The 26922-nt window shown below is 50.1% G+C and overlaps 1 protein-coding gene and 1 non-coding gene across 8 annotated transcripts in view; both read left to right on the top strand.

Moving 5' to 3' along the window:
* Window positions 1-26922, top strand: part of EGFL7 (EGF like domain multiple 7) — a 41365-nt gene that overhangs the window by 7212 nt on the left and 7231 nt on the right. For 4 of the 7 annotated variants that reach the window (XM_029063351.2, XM_029063350.2, XM_029063353.2 and 1 more), the window contains exons 3-8: window positions 16513-16704; window positions 18748-18870; window positions 20126-20238; window positions 22147-22242; window positions 22619-22804; window positions 25973-26040. In XM_029063351.2, coding sequence (XP_028919184.1) covers window positions 16625-16704; window positions 18748-18870; window positions 20126-20238; window positions 22147-22242; window positions 22619-22804; window positions 25973-26040 — 666 coding nt within the window. In that variant the 5' untranslated portion in view covers window positions 16513-16624. Of the gene's footprint in view, window positions 1-3740; window positions 3760-4693; window positions 4782-16512; window positions 16705-18747; window positions 18871-20125; window positions 20239-22146; window positions 22243-22618; window positions 22805-25972; window positions 26041-26922 lie in introns of those variants that run through there. The other 3 variants (XM_029063356.1, XM_029063355.1, XM_039911785.1) reach the window with 3 other exon arrangements.
* On the top strand, window positions 22978-23087 carry MIR126 (microRNA mir-126). Its single transcript, NR_034818.1, has one exon. It is a non-coding gene; the product is annotated as a microRNA mir-126 (primary transcript).

The raw sequence follows: 26922 nt of genomic DNA, 5'->3' as shown, positions 1-26922 counted from the left end.
TCACTCCTAGATGTGGGTGTTCATGGTTTCTGTGTATAGAATGGAAATAATAACAAGCTCACAATGGAAGACCAGCTATTCTGGGGTACTCTACCTCTGGGGTACTGTGAAGAGCCGTGGGGATTTCAGTATAGGATAGGATTTGTGTGTTTATTTTTAATGGGATGAAACTTCCACCCTAGATTAGCTACTCTGAACAAGGTAATGAGAAGATGCCTGTTTGGGGTCTTTTTCTGGCAAGCTGCTTTTACAGGAAGTCTATATTTGCAACCAAAGTGGAGGCATTTAGAGACCTGGAATAATGATTCCTGGAGGTTTGGAGCCCAAGTGAATATGTCACAATTTCACAATTTGTAGACAAGACCTTAAAGGTTAAAATAAAAATAGTTACTAGGGCCTTTAGCCTTGTCTTTCTCTACTCTCCCCAACCCCTTTTCCCACTGTCACCTGAAAAGCCTTTTGTAGACCATTTTTCCAGACAGCACTTCCTTCCAATTCTCCAAATCTCAGATTATTCCTCAAACTAAAACAAAGTAATGGATTCCAATGCTGCCCCCACTCTTCCAGGAATTTAGATTGGAGCCCCTTTGAGTGTGCTATCCTGAGTTTAGTCCTAGGAGACAGAACTCCCTGGGTGAGAGAAAGCAGGTAGGAAAGAAGATGCCCACTCAAGTCCACATCCTGCCACTGCCCTGGAAAGCTCTACCTCCTCAAATCCGATAGACAATTACTCTCCCCGCTTCAAAAGCCTTATTGAAGGCACATCTCCTCCAAGGGGCCTTCCCAGATTAAGCCCTACCTTTCCTCATCTCCTACTCCCTTCGGTGTTGCCCTGACTTGTTCCCTTTTCTCTTTCTCCTTTGCAGCCCCACAGCACCTATGTACATATCTGTAATTTTATTTATTAGTATTGATGTCCGTCTCCCCACCTCTAGACTGTAAGCTCATTCTGGGCAGGGAACATGTCTATTGTTGCATTGTACTCTCCCAAGCGCTTAGTACAGTGCTCTGCACACAGTAAGTGCTCAATAAATATGATTGAATGAATGAAACACAGACACCCTAATTTGAAGGGGGGTAGTCTGGAAATAGAGCGCACACTCTGATTCCATTCACCTCCTTCCCAGCCACAACTTTCTCCACTCTGCCTGTCTTTCCTGGGCTACCCAACATGACTAGGGGCACGTGTCTAATTTGCACTGTGGCTTGGCAGAGTTTAGTCCTGGCAACCCTGGACTTGGCTGTTCATATCCCTTCAAAGTCATTACAATTTAACATGCAAAATTGTACAGTCGCTTGAGCCCCAACTTTTCTCCCCTTACAAATTAAGCACTGGAGAAAGCAAATTTGCTTCTCAACATAACTGCTTAGCAGCCCACAGCTGCACTCACAACACATCTTCCAAAGAGGGGATCTCAAAGGATCCGGCCGGGGAAGACCTTGATGGCAATGGCACAGTGGGCTCCCTCTCTGGGAGTGTGGCAAATCCTGGAGGTTGGCTGGAATCTTCATTTCTTCTCTCTAGCTTCCTTTTTTTCACTTCCATCAGTAATTAGGAGGCACCCGAGCCCTCTGAGCGGCCGGCCGGTTTCACAGGGCAGGACAAGGGAAGAGACTGTTTGATCGTCCAGTGCAGGACCGGCCAAATGGTGATGTTATTGATCTAGGAGAGCTGCTTCAGAGGGAAGGGTCTGAGGGGTCGATAGCTGATGAATGTCTATTTCCCCATTAGATTATAAACTCCTTCAAAGTAAAGAATGTATCTCCCAATGTTTATTGAGCACTTGTGTGCAGAGCACTGTACAAAGTGCTTGGAAAGTATAATTTGGCAACAAATAGAGACAATCCCTACCCAACGTAGGGCTCACAGTCTAGAAGTGGGGAGACCGACAACAAAACAAGTAGGTTGGACACGGTCCCTCTCCCACATGGGGCTCATACTCTTAATCCCATTTTACAGATGAAGTAACTGACACCCAGAGAAGTGAAGTGACTTGCCCAAGGTCACACACCAGATATGTGGCGGAACTGGGATTAGAACTCGGGTTGTTCTGACTCCCGGATCGGTTCTTAATCCACTAAGCCTCGCTACTTCTCGTGACTGATAAACCACGATTGATTGAGGGACAGTTAGAAACCCATTTTGTGGCCAACTTTAACCCCTTGTTCTTTAACCCCTTGTTCTGAAGACCTTCCTTGAGAGATTAGTATTGACCTCTCCCCAACACCAAGGGTAAGTCCCAGCAGCAGCAAGGAAGTCCCTAACCATGTCCACCTAGGAGACGGGCCTCTGCTGGGCCCCTGGGTCACAGTGGGAGGGAAGGAAGAGGACAGACAGGATTAGAGAGACCTGCCTCAAAGGCATCAAATTCCCCACTCCCAGCCCCGGACCCTGCCCACGCCCCTCAATCTAAGATTTCCTTCAGGCCTGGAAGGAGGAAACCCTTAGGCTTGGAGAAAGGCTACATCCAAGCCCTGGGATGTTAGGCCCCGGGAATCTAGGGGACTCCAGTGAGTTATAAGGTATCCTATTTCCCATTAAGGGTGCTTCAAGACAACTAACCCATTCTGGGAGCCCAGTTTGTAAACCACAGCTGGGGGCCAGGGCTGGCTCCCCGGGCTATGGGTTGGGAGGGATATGCTTGGGACAACTGAGAATACGGAAGGTCCATGCCATGGGCTAGGGAGAATGCCTCGTTACCCATGCACTGGCTCCTGGCTGGGGTTGAATGATTACTATTTTATTATTAAGGATAATTTATTATTTATTTATTAGTAGTAAAATAATATCTGTTAAGCTTTTACTGTGTTCCAAGCCCGGAGGTAGATTCAGCACCAGTGGGTCGGACACAGTGCCTGTCCTAACTGGGACTCAGTCTCAGGAGGAGAGAGAACGGGTATAGTATCCCCATTTTATAGAGGAAGAAACTGAGGCACAGAGAAGTCAAATGAGTCGCTTAAGGTCACGTGGCAAGCAGGAGGCAGACCCCAGCCTCCCGACTCCCAGTCCCGCGCCCTTCTCCCCCGGGGGCTGCGTGGATCCAGAGGGAGGTTAAACAAGGTCTCGAAGGAGGCGGAGGGAGGCATCTCCTGGGAGTCGAAAGTCACGGTGGGGCTGTTTTCGCATCAAAATCCAGAAAGCGACCTAGGCCCCGTCCTAATGAGACCAGCTCTCCTCCCCCCAGCTCACCTCCCAACCGGAGATCATCCTGGGGTCCCCGATCCCCGGGGAGCCCCCCGGCCGGAGCAGGGGAGGCTGGGCTGGGCCGGGCCGGGTGGCGGGGCGGGCACCCAGACCCCCCTACCCTCCTACCTTCCCGCCCACCCGCTCGGGGCCCCATCCCCGCGCCCCTCCCCCGATCCCCGGGGGGCGAGCGCAAAATCGGGTCTAGAAAGAGGGGAGCCCTGCGCCTCCCGGCTTCGTCCGTCTGTTCGCCTGTCTGTCCGAGTGTCCATCTCCGGCTTTGGCTGTTCGTCTGTCCCTGTGTCCGTCTCCGGTTTCCCCTGTCCGCCTGTCCGTCCGTCTGTCCGTGTGTCCATCTCCGGCTTCGTCTGTCTGTCCTTGTGTCCGTGCGTCCGTCTCTGGCTTCGTCTGTCCTTGTGTCCTGGTGTCCGTCTCCGACTTGCCCTGTCTGTCCGTCCGTGTGTCCGTCTCCGACTTGCCCTGTCTGTCCGTCCGTGTGTCCGTCTCCGGCTTCCCCTGTCTGTCCGTCCTCGGGTCCGGGCGGTCCCGCGGGGATCCCGGAGCAGCGGGCGGCGGTGAGCGGAGCGGGGCCGGTCCGGACCGGGGTGGTCCTCTTCCGTCCGGTCCTGGGCGGTCCGGGGAGGGCTGGTCTTGTCCTGGGCGGTCCTGTCCGGGACTGTCCGGTCCGGTCCTGGGCGGTCCTGGGAGGCCTGGTCCTGTCCGGGGCTGTCCGGTCCTGGACGGTCCGGTACTGTCCGGGGTTGTCCGATCCGGTCCTGGGCGGTCCGGGACGGTCCGGTCCTGTCCGGGGTTGTCCGGTCCTGGACGGTCCGGACCTGTCCGGGGTTGTCCGGTCCTGTCCGTGGTTGTCCGGTCCTGGACGGTCCGGTACTGTCCGGGGTTGGTCCGGTACTGTCCGGGGTTGTCCGGTCCTGGACGGTCCGGTACTGTCCGGGGTTGTCCTGTCCGGTCCTGGGCTGTCTGGTCCTGCCCGGGGCTGTCCGGTCCGGTCCGGTCCTGGGCGGTCCGGGACGGTCCGGTCCTGTCCGGCTTTGTCCTGTCCGGGGTTGTCCGGTCCGGTCCTGTCCGATCCTGGGCTGTCCGGTCCAGTCCTGGGCGGCCCGGACCGGGCCGGTCCTGTCCGGGGCTGGGCGGTCCGGGGAGGTCCTGTCCGGTCCAGTGGGGGCTGTCCGGTCCTGGGCGGGGGAGCGGGGGCCCGAGGAGGAGGAGGAGGGGTAGGAGGAGGAGGGGCGCGGGGCAGAGGGGGATGCAGGAACTCCGGGAAAGGGGCAGGGGGCGGTCAGGAAGCCAGCGGGGAATGGAGGAGGAGGAGGAGGAGGAAGACGAGGAGGAGGGGGCGGCTGTTTAACCCCTGCGGCTGCGGGGCCCCCGGGCCCATCCCGCGCCCGTCCCGCCAGGACCGGCCCAGGAGCCCGGCCAGGTGCGGGGCTGTCCGGGCCGTGGAGCGGGACGGACGGCCAGGCCGGCCCGGCAGGCAGGGAGGGCGGCGCGGGGGAGGCGGCCACCGGGACGCTCCCAGAGCGGGCTGGGGGCGAGGGCTGCCCTCCCCCGCCCCCCGGGACCGACCCCCACTAAAGTGAGTACACTTGGGACGGAGGGGGGCCGGTGCTTTGAGATTCATTCAATAGTATTTATTGAGCGCTTACTGTGTGCAGAGCACTGTATTAAGCGCTTGGAATGGACAGATCGGTAACAGAGACAGTCCCTGCCCTTTGACGGGCTTACGGTCTTCCCCTTCTCCCCCCGGGGGCGGGAACCGCGGGCCTCAGTTTCCCCCGCGAGCCGGGCCAGTGGGATGGGAGAAACCGGAGACCGGAGGAGTTTTCTCCCAGCGGCGGGGCGGCCTGGGGATTCGTTCATTTATTCATTCGAGCCTATGTGTGGAGCGCTTAATAATTAGAATGTTGGTATTTCTTAAGCGCTTACTATGTGCAAAGCACTGTTCTAAGCGCTGGGGGGATACAAGGTGATCAGGTTGTCCCACATCGGGCTCTCAGTCTTAATCCCCATTTTACAGATGAGGTAACTGAGGCACAGAGAAGTCAAGTCACTTGCCCAAAGTCACACAGCAGACAAGCGACAGAGTAGGGATTAGAACCCATGACTTCTGACTCCCAAACCCGGGCTCTTTGCACTGAGCGCTGTGTGCGGAGCACTGTACTGAGCGCTTGGAAAGTCCAATTCGGCAATGAAGACAGACAATCCCTGCCCACGACGGGGGAGGTGGGGATGGGTGGAGACAGACATCGATACAAGAGGCATCAATATGAATCAATAGAATTATAGGTATATACATAATACATAAGTCGCTCTGTGGACAGGGATTGTCTCTCTTTATTGCTGCACTGGACTTTCCACGCTCTCAGCGTGACTCAGTGAAAAGACCCCCGGCTTGGGAGTCAGAGTTCGTGGGTTCTAATTCCGACTCTGCCGCTGGCCAGCTGTGTGACTTTGGGGAAGTCACTTAACCTCTCTATGCCTCAGTTCCCTCTTCTGTAAAATGGGGATTAAGACTCTGAGCCTGACCTGGGACAACCTGATTATCTGGTATCCCCCCAGCGCTTAAAACAGTGTTTGGCACATAAGTGCTTAACAAATACCAACATTATTATTATTATCCTCTCTGTGCCTCATTTCCCTCATCTGTAAAATGGGGATTAAGACTATGAGCCCCACCTGGGACAACCTGATCACCTTATATCCCCCACCTGGTACAACCTGATCACCTTGTATCCCCCCCATCTTAGAACAGTGCTTGGCACATAGTAAGTGCTTAACAAATGCCAACGTTAGTAGTAGTAGTAGTAAGCGCTCAAGAAATATGAATGAATGAATGAGATGCTCCCCGGGACTATCCTGCTTCACCATTCCTCTCTTAGGGGGGCTGGGGTCAGGGGTCAAGGGTCTGGCCGCCGAGCTTGTCCCCCACGAGCCCTTGGGGAGGGACGCCTGGGTCCAGGTGGCTACTGGTGGAGGCCCGGGGAAGGGCTCTCTCTGGTGGCCGCAGCAGCAAGGTCGGCTCCCCTGGCAGCTCTGCCCCGAGTTCGGATTCCCGCGCCATTCCCTTCCCGACTCATGGAACTGGAAGAGGTTAAGGCTTGGGGGTTGGGTGGGGGAAGGGGCCTGCAAAAGCCGGGGCCAGATGGAAAAGCTTTTAAACAAAATGCTTATTGCTTATCAAATTGAAACGAGACTCCCTTAGAGGGCCCGGGCAATGAAACAGTTGACTTTCCGCAGGCCCTCCAGGGCTTGGAATTGCCAAAGGCTCCGTTTCGGTTGCCTGGAAGATGGAAATGCCGTGACATTTTAAAAAAATGGGGTCTTTCTTTTACTTACGGACGTATAAGTGATTTTCAATTTCTAAGCAGCTTTGAAGTATTATGGATTTGGGGAGGGATGGGGGTAACCCAGAGCTGAGAACTCAAGGAGGACAAAACACATCTGGAGTGCATTAGACTTCTAGATGACTGGAAAGATAGAGGGAGAAACTTGCTCTGGTTAGTTGTATCCCGGGCTGGGTGACAGCCATGCTCCTGGTTGTTCGCCTGCTGATGGGTTTATCTCCTACCCCTGAGGTTCTCCGCTTCCCCTAGAGAGGTCTTCCTGGCCTGTCCCGAAGAGCACTGTGTCAAGCTATGGTCAATGCTCCAGGAATTTGATAAAGGGGTAGGTGGGAAAGCCGGTAGCCATGACCCCCCCACTTCAGCCTTCTGCCTGTCCTCCTTTCCTAATCACTCATTGCCCCGACTTGTGGGAGTCAGAAAACTGGGATTCCAATTTCTGCTCTGCCACCTCCCTGCTGTGTGGACCTTGGGCAAGTTACTCCATTTTTCTTTGCATCTGCAAAATGGGGATTCAATACTTGTTCTCCCTCCTAGTTAGACTGTGAGCCTCATTTAGGCTTAGTTCAGTGCTTGACACACAGTAAGCCCTTAACAAATAACACAGGTAGTTCCTGACCTCATATGGGTCTGATGGGATGCTCAGATTCCAAACATTATTATTAATAATAATAATGATACCATGACACTTTCAGAGAGCTGAAATTCTTCCTTTTAACCTTTAAACCAAACAGTTCCTTGGCAAATCCCCATGGCCTTCCAATATGGCTCCATCCCCAGGATTTGAGAACTGCTGTGAAAGTTTGGCCCTTAGTGGAGAAAACAAGGGTGGAGGTGTGAACCATTGAGTTCAGGACTAGGGTTGGCTGAGCACCCGGTGGGAGCCCCAGGCCAGTCAGATGAGGCAATTTTGTGGCCAAGGTTCTGACCCATTGGAAAATGGACCCATGGAGCCATTCCTGGCCAGACGTGGGTGCCTACTGAGGCAACAGTCAGAAGTGGTAACCCAAGGCTGAGGCTGGCGGAAGAGAGGTCCATTCCATTGTTTGGCGTTTCCTGCATGGCAGATGGTGCCAAGGGCTGTTCTGCAGGTCAGGGAGGAGAAGGCGAGGGGAATGAGCCCAAGAATTTCCAGTTTTCAGGTGGGATCAGGGACAAGGTGTGGAAATAGGAATGGTATTGAGACCATTTTTGTTGTGGTGTCTGCCCTTGGACTAGATTTTGAACGAGGTCCCGGAGACCCTGGCAGCTTTAACACCAGAGTTGTGGTATGGAATGACAATCCAATAGTGAGCACCTTTATCGCTGACGAGGTCAGAGTCTGGTCACCCAGAAACAGAAGGGAATGCAATTTGCTGATGCTTTTGTAGGGGAAATTTCCAATCTGCTGGAATTTCCCCTCTTCTGGCCTCCCAAACCCCTTTCTAAGGTTGAGTGATTTCAAGTTCAGAGGGCTGTTTAGTGATCCTGAATTTCCTCTCTGCCTGGGGCTCGGAAACATTGGGGTCCTGAGGTCTGGGCTCTTCTGAAGCCTGGAGATTTGGTCACAAATAAAGGGGAGGTCCCAAGCCTGGAATTCCCACAGTGCATGCAAGAGGATGCAGGGTGGGATTAGGTGAAACAGCAGTGGGAAACAGAGAGCTTGGCTTCAGTTTCTCCCTCTCTGACACGGGGAAGAATGTTTGCTTCTAAGGACATCAGAGGGGCCTGGTGGTTTTCACCCAGTCTCTGAAATCTCTGAAGTGAGAAGTACCAGGCAATTGTCAAGTGCCGGACCGGGCCAGGCCTGGCTCCCAATCAGTGACTCTGACATTGTCCTGGAGTCCTTACTTGAATAGGGTAGGGCTTGGTGGCTGGAGTCCACTGAAACTTGTGGTTGGGTGCTTGGAAGGTCACCTGATTCCCCAGCTGGATATCAGCTTCGGAAATCTCACAAGATGACCTGAGACACTCAGAGTCCAGGTTTTTAGCCCATCCCCAGTGGAAGAGAGCAGGCCTGGGAATCAGAGGACTTGAGTTCCATTCCTGGCTACCCCACTTGCCTGCTTGTGAGACTTTGGGCAAGTCACTTTCATTCAATCATATTTATTGAACACTTATTGAGCAGAGCACTGTACTAAGCACTTGGGAGAGAACAACAATAAACAGACACATTCCCTGCCCACAGTGAGCTTAACTTTTCTTCTCTATGCCTCCGTTTCCTCATGTGTGCAATGGGGATTCAGTCATTCAATCATATTTATTGAGCGCTTACTGTGGGCAAAACTTGGGAGAATACAATACAACAATAAAATGCCTATCCTCCATCTCTTTAGACTGTAAGCCCCATGGATATAGACAGAGACTGTATCCAACCTAATTATCTTGTATCTACCCCAGTGTTTAGTAAGGTGCTTGGCACATATTAAGTTCTTAACAAATGCCATGATAATAACAAATAAAGAAAGGCAGTGGATAAGAATGATGCAAAATCTTTACATCCCATGCATGTTTCCCTGACCTCCAGTGCTATCTAACCATGAAGGATTGGAGAATGTTGCATGGTAACTCTGGAACTAAATCAGTGAATCATTTCTCCTTGGCCTGTGGAAGCAGAGTGAAATGCAATGCCTGGAACCGAATCCAGCCCCTTCTATCTATTCAGAGTTTTCTTCCCACCTCGGATAGTTCCTGCCTTCAGTGGGAAAAGCAATGCCATTCCCTTAGGCATTTTGGAAGATAGATTTTTGTTCCACCACTTGTTCTGGCTCTTTGCCTTTCCAAAGGTCAACACCGTTTCTTAAGATTTCAGGTCCGGATTAAAATAACTGAGAGCTGCTTCTGTTAAGGTGGTGGACAATAAGTCAGACTTGAGAGTCTCGTGTTTAATATCTAGGCTTCAGAGTGATTTTAGGACTAGTTCCCTCTGAACCAGGGCCAAATCTTATGATCTGCTTTTATTAGAAAATATCAACCTGACTCATTTGTATAGGAGAGTGAGGACAGAGGAGGATGAAGTATTTTCTTGAGCACTACATAATTGGCTTTGAGTTGAATCCATCAGTGATATTTGGGAGAGTAGGATGGTAAATCAGTAGTATTTTTTTACTTTCTCTGTTCAGAGTACCGTACTAAATGCCCAGGAGAGCACAACAGATTGAGTAGATCGCTGCCCTCAAGGGGCTTGACTATAATCTGGTGTCACACTGCTCTGCATAGAGTAAGTTTTCAGTAATTGCTATTGTTTGATTGATTTCACTTCGATCATGAGGGCTGACCTTCCCAGTGCCTGGTCAGCAAAGAGTCGGAGCTGGTTACCCAAGTCGATTGCTCAGGGCTCTGCCAGCCTGATAGAACTCACATGAGTGGTCCATCAGTCACCTAATCCATCATTCAGTGGTATTTTTTGAGCACTTAATGTGTGCAGAGCTCTGTATTGAATGCTTGGCACCATACTAACCCAATCCATTCCCACTGCTGCTCCGTATCCATGGTGGACCCCGGCCTCCAGGAAATAGTGCACCCCAAGCTGCCCACCCTCCTTCGGAATCACCCATCCTCACCTGACCAAGTCCTTAGAGACACTGGCGTAGGCCTCCTCAGGGGTAGAAAATGTTTGCCTAGAGGATGTCTCTTAGGCCCTCTTCTGCTCAGGCCCTGCCTTTCCTTTTTTTTGAGAGAACAATGCAATAATGTAAGTAGACTGAATTCTACTTATCCTGGGGAGGGGAAGTCTATAGCCTTCTCAGGGTAGAACTTCAGATTTGCTTTTTTTTGAAACAGGAAAAAAATCTGTAGTCTTTCGATTTAATTGCCATATTTCTCCTGTTTTTTTTAAAAAAAGAAAGTATCATTATGGAAATTCACAGAGAAGATCAATCCCCCGTAAATATACACACAGAAAGAGCAAGGGCCGTCAAGTTTGGGTTGTGTGCTTTGCCTGAGAAGGAGAGATTTTCTGAATTTAATAATCTTCCCGAATGATCTCCCCTAAAATCTTTCAAGCCTGGCCCTGATTGGCTAATTCTACTTTGAGGACCAATTAATTCTGAGATGAGCTTTCCTTTCTTGGGTAAGATCAAGTGACCAACCAGGAACCCAAAGGCTGTGGGATAGCTCTCTTCCAGCGGCCAGCATGGCACCACCCTTGGTATCTCGGATGCCTAGATGCTTTTAGGGTGAAAATTCTGATTCTGAACAAGATGCCTGCCAAACTGATCCTGCTTCTCAGCCTTTTCTCCTCCCATCCCCTCCTCCTTGCACCACCCTTGGTATCTCGAATGCCCAGATGCCTGTAGGTTGGAAATTCTGATTCTGGACAAGATGCCTGCCAAATTGATGCTGCTTCTCAGCCTTTTCTCCTCCCATCCCCTCCTCCTTGCACCACCCTTGGTATCTCGGATGCCCAGATGCCTGTAGGTTGGAAATTATGATTGTGGACAAGATGCCTGCCAAATTGATACTGCCTCCCATCCCCTCCTCCTTGCCAATCTCATGTCAGCCGGAGAAAGAGGGGAAAGGAACTTGTTTTAAGTACAGAGCCCATCAAAATAAACTGGCTGGAGTTCAGTTTCTGGGAAATTCTCCAGCCACCAATGGTACCCTACTGGGCTCACCCCAGTTCAGCAAGGAGTCTGCTCACCCTGGTGGTCCTGCTCTTTGAATTGGACAAAGCCGTCTTGAGTGGAGGACTGTGAGTCGAGACACGAAATGATTCCAGAAGGAATTTTGAGGCCAAGTCTCTCAATTCAGTTATAGAAAAAATCTCAACCCCTTTCCCGTCCCTGCAGTCAACCACAAACAGAGAAGAAAAAAAAGTGTCTGAAAGTGAATTCAATAGTCCTGAAATGTGTGGGGAGGAGTGGGGGTGGGAGGAGAAGAAAATGAATATCTGAGTCTAGGCTTTGTTGGAACTTCAATTGCTGGTTGTTGGATGGAGCTTACAGTCTAGAGGGGGGGACAGGCATTAAAATAGTATTTAATCCATCAATCAATGTTATTAATTGAGCACTTACTGTGTGCAGACCACTGTACTAAGCACCAGGGAAGGAAGGCACATCCCTCCAAGAGGCCTTCCCTAAGTCCTCCTTTTCTCTTTGCCCTGACTTGCTCCCTTTTATTCATCCCCTGTCTCAGACCCACAGCACTTATGTGCATACTTGTAATGCATTTATTTCTATTAAAATGTGTCTCCCACTCTAGACTGTAAACTTGTTGTGGGCAGGGAGTGTGTCTGCTTATTCTTATATTGTACTCTCCCAAGCAATTAGTACAATACTTTGCACATGGAAAGTGCTCAATAAATACAATTGAAAATACAGTAGACTGGCTGACTAGAGTTGGTATATATCTTCCAGACTAAAGAACATAGCAAACTCTTAATAAATACCATCATTATTATTATGTAGATCCCCCCCCCCAGTTATAATGTGATAATAATAATTCCTTGATAGGGATGATGATCTGAATACATGTCACAGGAGCAAGATTTTTTTTTAAGATCTTAGCAACATATGACTATTAGGGATACAATTGTAAGCTCGATGAGGGCAGGGAATATGTTTGTTTATTGTACTGTACTCTCCCAAACGCTTAGTACAGTGCTCTGCATACAGTATGCACTAATAAATACGATAGAATGAATCATTCCAGAGCCTAATTTACTCCCTGCTCGAGCATTAGACACTTTGAGAGGAACATAACTCTGTACTAGGGGTGGAAAGAGAAAGTGTCTATCAATTCTGTTGTATTGTACTCTCCTAACTACTTAGTGCAGTGCTCTGCGCCCAGTAAGCACTCAATAAATATCATTAATGATTACCTCTGCAGAACTGTTTACTGCACTGTTCCATTCATTTTGCAAATCAATGGTATTTATTGATCGCTTACTCTGTGCAGAGTATTGTACTAAGCACTTGGGAGAGAACAGTACAACAGAGTGGTAAGTAAAACTGGTTATTGTTGTTGTCTTATGCAGTCGAGTCGTGTCCGACCCATAGCGACACCATGGTCGCATTTCTCCCAGAACGCTCCACCTCCATCTGCAGTTGTTCTGGTAGTGTATCCATAGAGCTTTCTTGGTAAAAACTGTAATTAATACTATTAATATGTTAAATTCAACATGTCTAGGCATTTTAATCTCTTCTTCTAGTCTGTAAACTCCTTGTGGGCAGGAATCATATTGATTCTATTCTATTTTGCTCTCTCAAATCCTTAGTACAGTGCTCTCTGCACACAGTAAATGCTCAGTAAATGCCACTGATAGATTTTAAAACCTTCCTCCCCTGTGCAAACCTTCGAAGTTACTTTTTTGCTTATTAGTATCGGGATCAGTATATACAGAATTTTTGGAGTACCCTCTGTGTACAGAACCCTAGATTAGGTACTTGGGTAACATAAAAGAGTAAGAAAAATAATACTTTTCATAATAAAAAAGTAATAAAAGAATGCCTTTTTATTACATAAAAGTAAGAAAAGAATTCACCTCTCGGGTCACATCTGGAGAGTTTCCCATACTCTACCAGTCTCGTCTATGGGAGGGAGAGTCAAGCAGAGACATATCTATTCCATTCCTAACTTGGCAGTGGCTAGTTAGTGGCAGGCAATCTGCTACAAGTCAAAACTTACCCTGTGCTGGGCAGCAGAGGAATGGGAGAGATTCAAGGGCAGAGTATCCGTTTTACTGTGCAGAAGGAGGCAATGGTAAACCACTTCCATATTTTTACCAAGAAAACTCTATGGATACACTACCAGAATGATTGCAGATGGAGGTGGGATCTTCTGGGAGAGATGTGTCTATGCCGTTGCTATGGATCAGACATGACTTGACAGCATAAGACAACAACAAGAAAAAAAGAATTGCCATCCCTGCCCCTGAGGAGCTTGCAATCCAATGGCAGGGCAGTAGATATAAACTGATGAATTTACAGTAAAGGAATGAGAGAGTAGATATCAATTATGGACCCATGTGAAAAGATAAGAAACAGATAAACAAAAATATATGTGTTAAGGTGGTTGATGAGATCGTATTAATGTTGAAGGCTGACTTCCCTCATCACTTGCTCACCATTCTCTATTCTCCCCCATAAACTCCATTGGCTTAAGTGTTAAGTGCCAAGCTCTGTACTAAGCGATGGGGTAGATACAAAATCAACGGGCCACAAGGGGCTCACAGTCTAAGCAGGAAGGGGAATAGATATTGAATCCTCATTTTGCAGATGAGGGAACTGAGGCATGGAGAAGTCAAATGACTTGCCCAAGGTCACACAGCAGACAAGTGGTGGAGCCAGGGTTAGAACCCAGGTCCTCTGACTCCCAGGCCTGTGCTCCTTCTATTAGGCCACACTGCTTCTCTTGTCATTCAGTTCATAATCTTGAGAAGGGGAGCTGGGGAGATGTTTAACCCAGGAGAAGGGCTTATTCCTTCCTCAGGAAGGAAGTGACATGTCCAACTGTGTTCAGATGGGAGACCAGCTCCAGGCAACCTGCTGCTCTGGGAGAATGCCTCTGAACCCACTGTCAGTCTTGGGGACTACTGGAGCCAGTGTTCAATCAGGACCAGTTTTCTGACTTTCCACCTGCTCTAATTCCCAGACTTCCCACCCTGACTCAGTTCAAAGTTGTCCTTTTGATTGCTCCCCAGTACAATCAATCCCCCAGTGGCACTGACTGAGCACTTACTGTGTGCAGAGCATTCCACTAAGAACTTGGGAGAGTGTAAGGCAAGAGAGTTGGTAGATGTGATCCCTGCCCACAAGGAGCTTACCATCTGGAGGGAGCTGTTACCTGCCCTCCAGCCTGATGGCTATGGCAGTTAGGAAATTCCAAGTTAACTACCTAGGTCTGCTTGTTGGAAACAAAGCTTCTCTACTCTAACCCTTTGAAAAGTCTCCCTGGGAATGACTTTCCAGTTTCCAGGATAGCAGCCTATCCGGCTTTGGGTCTCTCTGAGGGAAGGACCCTTTTCAGCGGCCAAATTTGCTGCCTCTGCCACTTTTTTTCATGGTATTTGTTAAGCGCTTACTATGTGCCAAGCATAGTACTAAGCGCTAGAGCAGATCCAAGCTAATCGGGTTGGACATAGTCCCTGTCCCACACTGGGCTCACAGTTTTAATCCCCCCTTTAGAGATGAGGTAATTGAGACACAGAGAAATTAAGTGACTTGTCTAAGGTCACACAGCAGACACGTGTCAGAGCCGGGATTAGAGTCCAGGTCCTTTTGACCCCCAGGCTCATGCTCCATCCAATAGGCTACACTGCTTTTCTGTGGTCAGTCCTCACACACATCCCTGCACCTTCACTTCCCTGAAGCTTTCACCTCCTGGAGGTCAACTTTTCCTTTAATTTAGAATTATTAATTGATTCACTGGAGCTGGAACACGTTTACTTTGCCCCATCTTGCTGAAATTAATTCCGCTTTATTCCCCGTCTAGTGCTTTTAGCTTTGTGGTAATGTGTCACATTCCCAGCTGCTTTGTATGGGGCGGTTTTCCTAGAACCAGGGGAAAGAGAGAGCCAATTTCAATATTTCACTGCAGAAGAGGCAGGCAGCTTTGCAGTCTGCAGACTGCAGATTCTGCCAGTTTGCCCCAGTCAGACAATGGTCAGCCAAGCCAGAGTCATCTCAACTATCCCATCGATTCCCTCAGCCAAAAAAAGGACTCTCGATTACATCTTCTTGAACTTTTTAGATGACTTTTGCTTGAGGACTTGTGCTTGCCCCTTGGTCTGTGCTGTGGCTTTGTATCAAGAGAAGCAGCGTGGCTCAGTGGAAAGAGCATGGGCTTTGGAGTCAGAGGTCATGAGTTCGAATCCCAGCTCTGCCACTTGTCAGCTGTGTGACTGTGGGCAAGTCACTTAACTTCTCTGGGCCTCAGTTACCTCATCTGTAAAATGGGGATTAAGACTGTGAGCCCCATGTGGGACAACCTGATTCCCCCGTGTCTCCCCCAGCGCTTAGAACAGTGCTCTGCACATAGTAAGCACTTAACAAATACCAACATTATTATGTGTATGTGGCGGGGCAGAGGGTGGTTGGGGGAGTCTGGGGCTCCTCAGAGCTGATAGGCCAGTGGTGAAATGGAGATTTTATTTTCTGGGAGGAGGAAGGAACTGGGAAGGGGAGCAGGGAGGATTCTGGATGTTCACTCTGGCTTTTGAGCTGATTCACTCTTCTTAGCTTCCATCCTGCCTCCTGGTTTATGGTTGGGAGCTGTGTGCCTTGGGTGGTGGTCCAGAGGTGTAATAATAATAATAATGATGATGGTATTTGTTAAACGCTTACTATGTGCTGTTCTAAGCGCTTGGGTAGATACAAGGTAATCAGGTTGCCCCACGTGGGACTCACAGTCTTAATCCCCATTTTCCAGATGAGGTAACTGGGGCACAGAGAAGTTAAGTGACTTGCCCAAAGTCACACAGCTGATAAATGGCAGAGTCTGGATTAGAACCCACGACCTTTGACTCCTAAGCCCGTGCTCTTTCCACTAAGCCACGGGTGTTGGTGGAGGGGGTAAGCTCACTGCTTCAGGGCTAACAGTGAGTGGTCAGGAGGCTGGAGATGTGTGGCTAGTGGAGGATGGAACTGGCTCCTTCCTGTCCCCAGGTGGCCCGGGCGGCCCTATGGGCTGGTCCTCAGGCTCCTTTCCTCTGACAGCCCTGGGAGACAGGGATGCCCCAGGACTGGGGTGTCTGGATTTTCTGAACTATCCATAGTTCCTCAGTCTCTAGGGGCATATTTGTAAAGCTACCCACATGCTGGGTTTGAGCTCTGAGCAACCTAGGGGCTGCTCTGGGTTGGGGGCCGGAGCTGGAGCAGTGCATCAAGAGCCAGACAGCTGGGGCTCGGGCCAGTGCTGCTGGGAAGGCAAGGGTAGCGGGCAGCTCTGGGGTCACCCCGAAAGACAAAATGATGGCCTTGTAGAGTTCAAATACAAGGGATTTGCACTGAGAAACGGCCCCTGATGGTGAGGTCTCTCTGCTTTCAGGTCACTTTGGTGAGCGGGGCCATGTGGTAGGACCTGCAGCAAGCTGCTCTCCTCCCAAGCAGCACTGCTCAGCCGGAGAGGGGATCCTGGTGGCAGCAGCGGCAGTCAGGCCATGTGGGGGATCGGCTGCCTTCTCACCGGATGGGCCTTCATCCTGACTGTCACAGGCACAGAGCACTTCTCCCGTCCGGGGTAAGTCTGCCCCAAGGGCTCTAGGCCAGGGGCTGGGCCTCCACCCACCTGGGAGGGGTCTGTCTCTGGAGGGCACAGGGGGCAGGAAGGGCAGGTTAGTCCATCAGCTTCCCACTGACTGATCCTGGTTAGACATGGAAGGAGAGTCACCACCCTATCAGATGTGAACTGTGGTTCTTCACCCACTGTCTGAGATGGAGGATGTGTGGGTGTATTCTTCTCTCTCGCTCCCCCTGCTTTCTCTCACATACACACCCTTGTAATAATGATGATAATGGCCTTTATTAACTTCTTTACTATGTGCCAAGCACTCTACTAAACCTGGGTAGATACAGAATAATCAGATAAAATATGGTCTCTGCCTTAACCAGGACTCATTGTCTAAGGTGTGGTGGGGAGAGAATAGATATTTTATTCTCATTTTTCAAATAAGAAGAAAATGTCCCATGTATCTCTCTCTCTTGCTCTGTTTCTCTCTCCATACACATCCTAATACACTCTCTCTCACACACACACACAAACACCTGTCTAAAATAGTCCAGGTTGGCTCCTCCCCTCAAAAATCCAGATTCCCCCCTTCCCACCTGCCTTCCACTTCACCCCCATGAAATCAGGCCTACTGGGTAACTTTCTCGGTTCTGGAGGAATAGGAGGCATTGGTGGAGGAAAGGATTTGCAAGCCTCAGTTCAGCCTTAGCAGAGCTTAGTGGAGACTTCCCTGTTAGAAGGAGAACGGATCTCACTGCTGGCCAGGTGGCAGGTGTCTAAGGGATGAAAACTGCAAATGTTTGAAGAGAAAATCCCAAACAGAAAGCTCTGCAATAGTCCCCTTTACTCGATATCAGAATTGGGAAAAGACACTGCAAGTGTGTCATTTGAATTATTTACTCCCAACATCCCCAGCAAGGCATGTTCATGTCTTTCTCCCCATTTCACAAGTAGAGAAATTAGGGCAGAGCCAGCATCAGAATTAGGAAGAAGCAATGTGGTCTAGTGGAAAGAACATGGGTTTAGGAGTCAAAGGACCTGGCTTCTAATTCAGGCTCTCCCACTTGCCTGTTAGTAGAACTTGGTCAAGTCACTTAGCTTCTTTTTGCCTAAGCTTCCTATTCTGTAAAATGGGGGTTCAATACTTTTTTTTTTTGGTATTTGTTAAGTACTTATGTGCCAGGCTCTAGACTAAGCACTGGGGTAGATAGGAGCTAATCAGGATGGACACAGTCCATTTCCCACATGGGACTCACAATCTTAATCCCCGTTTTACAGATGAGGTAATTGAGATACCGAGAAATGGAGTGACTTGCCCAAAGTAACACAGCAGACAGGTGGCAGAGCTGCACTAGAATCCAACTCATTCTGACTCCAAGGCTCATGGTCTACCCACTAGGCCACACTACACTCTCATTACTCTGCAGACTGTGAGGTCCATGTGAGACAGGGATGGTGTCCAATCTGATTATCTTGTATCTACCCAATGCTTGACCCAGGATGAGTTTAAACTATTATTGTTATTATTATTATTATTAGTGTTCCTTGAGTCCCCAGATGATGATGATGATAATGATAATGATGGTATTTATTTAGTGCTTAGTATGTGCTATACTGTACTAAACTCTAGGGTAGCTAATCAGCTTGGGCATAGTTCCCACACGGGAGCTCACAGTCTTAATCCCCATTTTACAGAAGAGGGAACTGAAATATAAAGAAGGGAAGTGACTTGCCCAATATCACAAAGCAGAGAAGTGGCAGAGCTGAGATTAGAACCCATGACCTTCTGACTCCCAGGCCCATGCTCTATCCACAGTGCCATACCGCTTCTAAATGAAATATGATCTAAGTGATCTTGCTGTAAGATCGAAGTGAAATATGGGGAACTTCATACCTGCTTCCTCCTTCCCTCCCCATTTCCTTCAAAGGTTAAATGGTTTTGGGAACTTCGGGGCTGGGTTGGGTGCTCCCCACCCCACCCCCCACCCCCGTTGGTGGTTGTGAGGGATCTGTGTTGCTCCCGGGCTTCTGTCTGAGCTGGTTCCCTCTGCTCAGCCGCAGGATGTGCTCTGTAGCCACGCGATGGGCCACGGTCCCCTTCACCGAGTCCTACAAACAGCCTGTCTACCAGCCCTACCTCACCACCTGCGAGGGCCACAGGGCCTGCAGCACCTACAGGTGAGGATCACTCCCTTTCCTGCCTGCCCCAGAAAGTTGTCAGACAATCCCTCAGACAGATAACTGGTCTCTCTGTCCTTTGATCCCATTATTCATCCCCAGCTCCCAGCCCCACAGCACTTGTGTACACAGATGTAATTTATTTAGTATTTATTTACTTAGTCATAGTGACTGTCTCCCCTCTAAACTGTAAGCTCACTGTGGACAGAAAATGTGTCCATTTATTGTATTGTACTCTGCCAAGTGCTTAGTACAATGCTTTGCACACAGTAAGCACTCAATAAATACAATTGAATGAATGAATGAATGAAGGACAGTTGGCCAGCCAGTCAGCCAGCCAGCCAACTAGACAGCCAACCAGACAGCCAGTCATCTAGTCTGCTAGCCAGACAGCCAGGCAGACAGCCAGTCATTTAGCCTGACAGACAGATACACTGACAGGCAGCCAGCCATACAGACAGTCAATCAGATAGTTATCCAGTTTGGAACTTAGCAGTCAGTCAGCGGTAGTTGCTGAGCTTCCCGCCTGCTCCCAGCTTAGAGCCAGCCCAAACTCTTCCAGCAAATGGAGGGGAGGGCTGAGCCAGGGTGGAGATTGAGGACTGCCCTGGGGCTCCCCAGAGAGGTAGCCTCCCAGCTGCAGAGAAAACCTGCTCCCCTGTGAAGATGTGGTACCTTTATCCTCACTCGACTCCCAGCCAGCAAGTCGTTGGCCGAGGGATGCCATGAAGGCACAGGGTGGCGACCGGAGCCCACAGCACGGCTTGGCCAGCTTGGCTTCCTGCTCGGGTGAGCAGGGCCCAGGGAACCAGGAAGGGGGTCTCACCTGCCCATTCCCACCCTTGTTCCCAGGGAACCTTCCTAGTCCCAGCAGGCTCCATGGTTCAGAAGGCTCTTAAGCCCTGGGAACCCTCCAGAAGGCTGCAGTGCTGCTGATTCAGGCATTATTATTATTATTATGGCATTGGTTAAGCACTTACTATGTGCCAGGCACTGTACTAAACCCTAGGGTAGTTACAAGCTATTTAGGTTGGACATAGTCCCTGTCGCATGTGGGGCTCACGGGCTCAATCCCCATTTTACAGATCTGAAGCTTCATGGTTTAAGAGCTTCAAACCACTTCTGAGAGATTGCCAGCCTGTCATCAGGAGCTGGGGGAGTGGGAGGGAAAGATGAGGGGCGATTACAGAGCACCAGTTCATTGGGATTTATCTTTCCTCCTCCCCTTTAACCATCTTCGGAAACCTTGCCGCAGAACGACCTACAGAACGGCTTACCGCCAAGCCTCCAAGAAACTCTCCCAGCCACTGTTCTCTTGCTGCCCTGGCTGGAGAAGGAGCAGCAGTACCCCCTTCAGCTGTACTAGAGGTAAGATGAGGGTGGGCTGCTGATTTTGCTGCTGGGGGGAGGCGAGTGAGCGAGGGGGGATGTCTTGCCATCGACTTCTCTCCTACATCCTCCCTCTTCTTATTCATCGGACGATCACTCTCCCCACCTTCAAAGTCTTATTAAAGACACATCTCCAAGAGGCCGTCCCTGACTAGACCCTCATTTCCTCTTCTCTCACCCTCTTCTGTGTCACTCTTGCACTTGGATTTGGTGCACCCTTTATTCACCCCTCCCTCAGCCTCTCTCTCCATCTGTAATCTCATATCTGCCCCTGCCTTCTACCATCACCACCTGGCTGCCCCTCCAGTCCTCTAGCTCAACATGTCCAAAACTGAACTCCTCATCTTTCCAACCAAATTTTTTCTCCCCTGAACTTCCCCAATCCAGTTTATAATACTAACCTACCTGACTCCAAAGCCCCACAGCCTTGGCATCATCCAAGACTTCTTTTTCAACTCACATATTGTCTGTCACTAAATTTTACAGGTTTTTCCTTCACATTCCTTGGTCCAATCTGCCAGCATGCTGGTCTAAGCACTACGCTGGGAACTTGTCATATCCCAACTTGACTTCTGTATCAGCCTCCCCACTGTCCTCCCTACCTCCAAGTCTTTCCCTTTTTCAGACTGTATTTCACTCTGCTGTTCAGAGCATCTTTTTTTATGTTATTTGTTAAGCACTTATTATATGCCAGGCAGTGAACTAAATGTTAATCAAGTTGGACACAGTGGCTTGCTGTTTTAATGTCTATCCCCCCTCTAGACTGTAAGCATGTTGGTGGGCAGGGAATGTGTCTGCTAACTCTGTTGTATTGTACTCTACCAAATGCTTAATACAGTGCTTTGTGCATAGTGAGCACTCAATTAATGCCTTTGATTGATTAACCCCTATTTTACCACATTTTTTAAAAACATGATCTTACCTTCATCTCCCTTTTATTCAAAAACCTTCAGTGATTGCCCATTCCTCTTCTCATCAAACTCTAAATCCTGACCACTGGCTTTAAAACATTTCACCACCTCGATCCTACTTATCTATCCACTGTCTTCTCCTACAATATCTCAGTTCTCTCACGGTGTTTGTCCCAGGCCCACCTTCACATTGGGTCTTGTTCACATCTCTCCCGCCTCTGTCCTCATGCTCACATATTCCTTCCTGCCTGGATCTCCTTGCGTCTTTAGGTCCACCAGATCACAGTTCTGCTAACCTTTGAAGACCATTTGAAATCCCTACCTTCTTCAGAGAATTTTCCCCAATTAAGTCTCCTTCTCCCATGTTGTAATGCCTCTGCATTTTTATACTCAGTTGTACTTTTGTACATTTCCCTTTATATACTCTACTATTTGTTCACTTCTTCCTACAGCCTGCAAATTACTATGTTTGCCTCCTCTATTAAATTATAAGCTCCTTGCAGGCAGGCATAGGGTCTTCTTCATCTACTGAACTCTCCCAAGGGTTTATTACAGTACTCTGCATAGAGTAGCCGTTCAATAGATACTTTTGATTGATTGGTTAATTGAAAAACCCCAGGTTTGCAGAGGCAGCAGGTTCCACCCTTGAGACCAGAAAAGCAGAGGGTCCAATGAGTAGCTGGGCCTGGATTTGCTTCCCGACCCTTGGTAGTTGTCTGATTTCCAGGCCAGTGGAGACAACAGTGCTTCTTTCCTCCAGTCCCAGGAGGATCCTCCTGCTCCCTCCCTTCCGTGCCCCTCGGCCAACAGCAAGAGCCCCCCAGGATAGTAATTGGTATCTCCAGCAAGCTCGCTGTGGCAAGCTCCAGTTATTATTAGATTGTGCTCTCCCAAGCACTTAGTACAGAGCTTTGCACACACACTAAGTGCTCAATAAATACGACTGAATGAATAATGAATCTCCTCTTGATTGCAGCAATTTGTCACCTGCCTTGTCAAAATGGAGGGCACTGTGCAAGACCCGGAAGATGTAACTGCCCCATGGGGTGGCAAGGGGACACCTGCCAGACCGGTAAGAGCCTTGGAACTCCAGGCTGCCCTGCCGGGCTCGGGATGGGTGGACCGAGGGCCTGCAGAATCCGTGGGAGTCCTGGTCCTGCCTGACGGCAGGGACCATGAGGTAGAAATCGTTCCTACCTCGTCCAGCCTCACTATCCCTTGGCCAACACCTGCTCAGGCTCTGGGAGTTGCCGTTCAGAGCTCTGGACTTTCTGGATAGCACAAGGGCATCAAACCTGATGGGCACTTCTAGCACCCCAACTCAAGGAGTCTCTACTCCTTCCTGGTCTGCTGTGACTCTCTGCCAGTGACTCCTCCACCTTGCCCCCAAGGCCAGCCACTCCTCCTCCCATTACCTCACCTCACCCCTCTCTCACCACCGGTTCCAGATGTGGACGAGTGCGCCGGAGACCATCACGGCTGCCCTCAGCGCTGTGTCAATGTGGTAGGGAGCTACCGCTGTGATTGCTGGGAAGGCTACCGACTTTCCATGGATGGGAAACTCTGCCAGTTCGTGGAACCTCCTCCTTGCCCCAGTGGCCCTGCCCCCACCACCTCTGGGGGACACCCATCAGGTAACCAGAGGACCCCTTGCAGCAGTTCCTCAGCCAGGAAGAGTGAGCTAGACCCTTCCCCAGGGCAGCCTGTGGGTCAGGGTCAGTCTTACAGAGGAAGAGAATGGCCGGGGGGAGTTCCGGTCAATGGCAGCCTTTGGGATTCCTCCAGCTTCCCCTCGCAGAAGCCGAACGAAGCATCAGTGACAGCTGGCAACTGCCCATTATTACTTTTGGTACGCGCTGTGACGCTTCAAACTCGTACCGTGAGTAATAATGCGTGGCTGGCAGCACTGGCAGCGCCGGAGACGCACCGGGGCCCGGACCCACCCTCTCATCGCCAGGGTTCGGAGGATGCTGGGTGTGGGGAGGCTGGGGCCTAGGTCCCTGGGACTGTGGAGGCCCAAAGAGGAGAGGGTGGAGGGGAGACCCAGTAAGCTCAGTTCCCCCAGGGGCCAAGGGAGGTGCAGAGTTGGGGCAGAGGTGGGACTTAGAACTCTGGGCCTCGGGCTGGCTGACTATAGTAGAAGCAGCAGCAGTAGTAGTATTCATTCATTCATTCAATAGTATTTATTGAGCGCTTACTATGTGCAGAGCACTGTACTAAGCGCTTGGGATGAACAAGTCGGCAACAGATAGAGACAGTCCCTGCCGTTTGACAGGCTTACAGTCTAATCGGGGGAGACGGACAGACGAGAACAATGGCAATAAACAGCGTCAAGAGGAAGAACATCTCGTAAAAACAATGGCAACTAAATAGAATCAAGGCGATGTACAATTCATTAACAAAATAAATAGGGTAACGAAAATATTTACAGTTGAGCGGACGAGTACAGTGCTGTGGGGATGGGAAGGGAGAGGTGGAGGAGCAGAGGGAAAAGGGGAAAATGAGGCTTTAGCTGCGGAGAGGTAAAGGGGGGATGGCAGAGGGAGTAGAGGGGGAAGAGGAGCTCAGTCTGGGAACGCCTCTTGGAGGAGGTGATTTTTAAGTAAGGTTTTGAAGAGGGAAAGAGAATCAGTTTGGCGGAGGTGAGGAGGGAGGGCGTTCCGGGACCGTGGGAGGACGTGACCCAGGGGTCGACGGCGGGATAGGCGAGACCGAGGGACAGTGAGGAGGTGGGCGGCAGAGGAGCGGAGCGTGCGGGGTGGGCGGTAGAAAGAGAGAAGGGAGGAGAGGTAGGAAGGGGCAAGGTGATGGAGAGCCTTGAAGCCTAGAGTGAGGAGTTTTTGATTGGAGCGGAGGTCGATAGGCAACCACTGGAGTTGTTTAAGAAGGGGAGTGACATGCCCAGATCGTTTCTGCAGGAAGATGAGCCGGGCAGCGGAGTGAAGAATAGACCGGAGCGGGGCGAGAGAGGAGGAAGGGAGGTCAGAGAGAAGGCTGACACAGTAGTCTAGCCGGGATATAACGAGAGCCCATAATAGTAAGGTAGCCGTTTGGGTGGAGAGGAGAGGAAAGGGCGGATCTTGGCGATATTGTAGAGTAGTAGTAGTAGTAGTAGCAGCAGCAATAGCAGAAGCAGGAGTAGTAGGAGCAGAAGCATAAACTCCTCCCTCTTGGCTTCAAAGCTCTCCATCCCCTTGCCCCCTCCTACCTCACCTCCCTTCTCTCCTTCTCCAGCCCACCCCCTACACTCCGCTCCTCTGCTGCCGCTCACCTCTTCACCGTCCCTCAATCTCGCCTCTCCCGCCGTCGACCCCTGGCCCATGTCCTACCGCTGACCTGAAATGTCCTCCCTCCTCACGGCCGCCAAACTAACTGTCTTCCCCTCTTCAGGACCCTACTGAGAGCTCCCCTCCTCCAAGAAGCCTTCGCAGACTGAGCCCTCCCTTTCCCTCTGCCCTCCCCGTTCCTCCTACTCCCTCCCTCTGCTCTACCCCCTTCCCCTCCCCCTGCTCTACCCCCTTCCTCTCCGCACAGCACTTGTGTATATGTGCATAAATTATTTATTACTCTATTTTATTAATGATGCGTATATAGCTATGATTCTATTTATCTTGATGGTATTGATTGCTGACTACTTGTTTTGTGGTCTGTCTCCCCTTTCTAGACTGTGAGCCCGTTGTTGGGCAGGGATTGCCTCTATCTGTTGCCGAATTGTACCCTCCAAGCACTTAGTACAGTGCTCTGCACATAGTAAGCACTCAATAAATGGGAATGAATGAATGACTAATAGTATTAATAGCAGTAAGAGTAGAAGCAGTATTTGCCGAATTGTACATTCCAAGTGCTTAGTACAGTGCTCTGCACATAGTAGGCGCTCAATCAATACTATTGAATGAATGAAAGCAGTAGTAATAGTGGCAGCAGTAGTAAAAGTAGCAGCAATAGTACCAGGAAGACTATTAATAATAATAATAACTATGGCATTTATTAAGTGCTTACTATGTGCCTGGCACTATACTAAGCACTGGGACAGAAACAAGTAAATTGGATTGGACACAGTCCCTGTTCCACATGGGGCTCAGTCTTAATCCCCATTTTATAGATGAAGTAACCGAGTTCCAGAGAAGCGAAGTGATTTGCCCAAGGTCACATAGCAGCCAAACGGCAAAGTTGGAATTAGAACCCAGGTCCTTCTGACTCCCAGGCCCGTGCCCTCTATCTAGTAGGCCACGCTAAGCACTGATTTTGGGCAGAGCACTGTAACAAGTGCTGGGAAAAAATACACCTGTGGGAGTTATACCCCTCCAGTTTTGGGGGGGGGGGTACTAGAGGGGACAGGGGAAGTGCCCCCTCCCGACATTAGCCCTTCTGGGCTGGCGGCCACCTGCAGCTGCCCTGAGCCACTGTCAGTCTCTCCCCTTGAGGTCCCCCGATGGCCAGGATTGACTCAGCCGTAGCTGTCCCGTTAACTCCGGGGCAGTAGAAGGGGGAATCAGGGCTTGGGGGAAAGAGGGAAACCCAGATAACAAGATAGAAAATTTGGGGAGGGGAGAGTTGGTCTAAACGATCCAGGTAAGCTTGCAACAGGGATCAAAGTCCTCAGAGAAGTGCCCAGAATAGTGCTGGCTCTTCATTTCCTTTGCATTTTAGGGCCTGAGTTCTCTGGTTTCTCACTCCTAGTCTCACTCACTTAGAAGCTCTCTCTCTGTCTCTCCTTCTCTCCTGATATCTCTCTGTGTCTCCTTACCTCTTTGTCTCCCTCTTCTCTGTCTCTGTCTCACCCTATGTCATGGTCTCTCCAGTAGGGGCCTCTGATGTGATGAAGGATGAGGTACAGGAACTGAGAAGCCGGGTGGCAGTGTTGGAGCAGGTGAGTGGCCCTCTGTCCTCCATGGCAGGCTTGGAATGGGTGGGAAAGGAAAGCATTTGGAAGGGCCATTTGGCGGGTTGGGGCCAGGTACGACCAATTTTCAAACTCTCCCTGAACGATCCCTTCCCCTGCCCTACCTCAGAGGAGGCTGCATCCCCACTTCACAGATGGGTACACTGAGGCTATTCTGTCCTACTAATTGCAAAACTTCCAGGAAATCTCTGGGTGCTGGATTGGTGCTCCCAAAGTTTCAAGAGAAGCAGCTTGGCTCAGTGGAAAGAGCCCGGACTTGGGAGTCAGAGATCATGGGTTCGAATTCTGGCTCTGCTACTTGTCGGCTGTGTGACTGTGGGCAAGTCACTTCATTTCTCTGTGCCTCAGTTACCTCATCTGTAAAATGGGGATGAAGACTGTGAGCCTCATGTGGGACAACCTGATGACCCTGTATCTCCCCCAGAGCTTAGAACAGTGCTCTGCACATAGAAAGCGCTTAACAAATACCAACATTATTATTCAAGAATGTTTTATGAGGAGAATGTTTTCCTGCAGTTTAGCACAGCAGGGCTGTGGGGGTGGAACAGAGAGAGCCTTGTATGAGGTGCACCTCCTGCAGGACTCCAAACAGGGTGGGAATCCACCTGATCAATAGCACCTTGCCCAAGGATTCCAGTGTGTCTGTCCTTCTCTTTTTATTCCATCACCAGCCTGCATAGACTGGGGCAATTGAGCTCAGGAGCCTCACGGGGGAACAGCCAGAAAGGGAAGCAGAGGGAAGCTGTTGTGGCCCAGCGGAAAGAACATGGGCCTGGGAGTCAGAGGACCTGGGTTTTAATCCTGGTCTTGGCACTTGCCTGCTGTGTGACCTCGGGCAAATCACTTCAC

The sequence above is a fragment of the Ornithorhynchus anatinus genome, chromosome 4 (genome assembly GCF_004115215.2).
Source record: "Ornithorhynchus anatinus isolate Pmale09 chromosome 4, mOrnAna1.pri.v4, whole genome shotgun sequence".
Taxonomy (NCBI): domain Eukaryota; kingdom Metazoa; phylum Chordata; class Mammalia; order Monotremata; family Ornithorhynchidae; genus Ornithorhynchus; species Ornithorhynchus anatinus.
The sequence above is the reverse complement of the archived record's forward strand: the minus strand, read 5'-3'. Positions and strand labels throughout refer to the sequence as shown.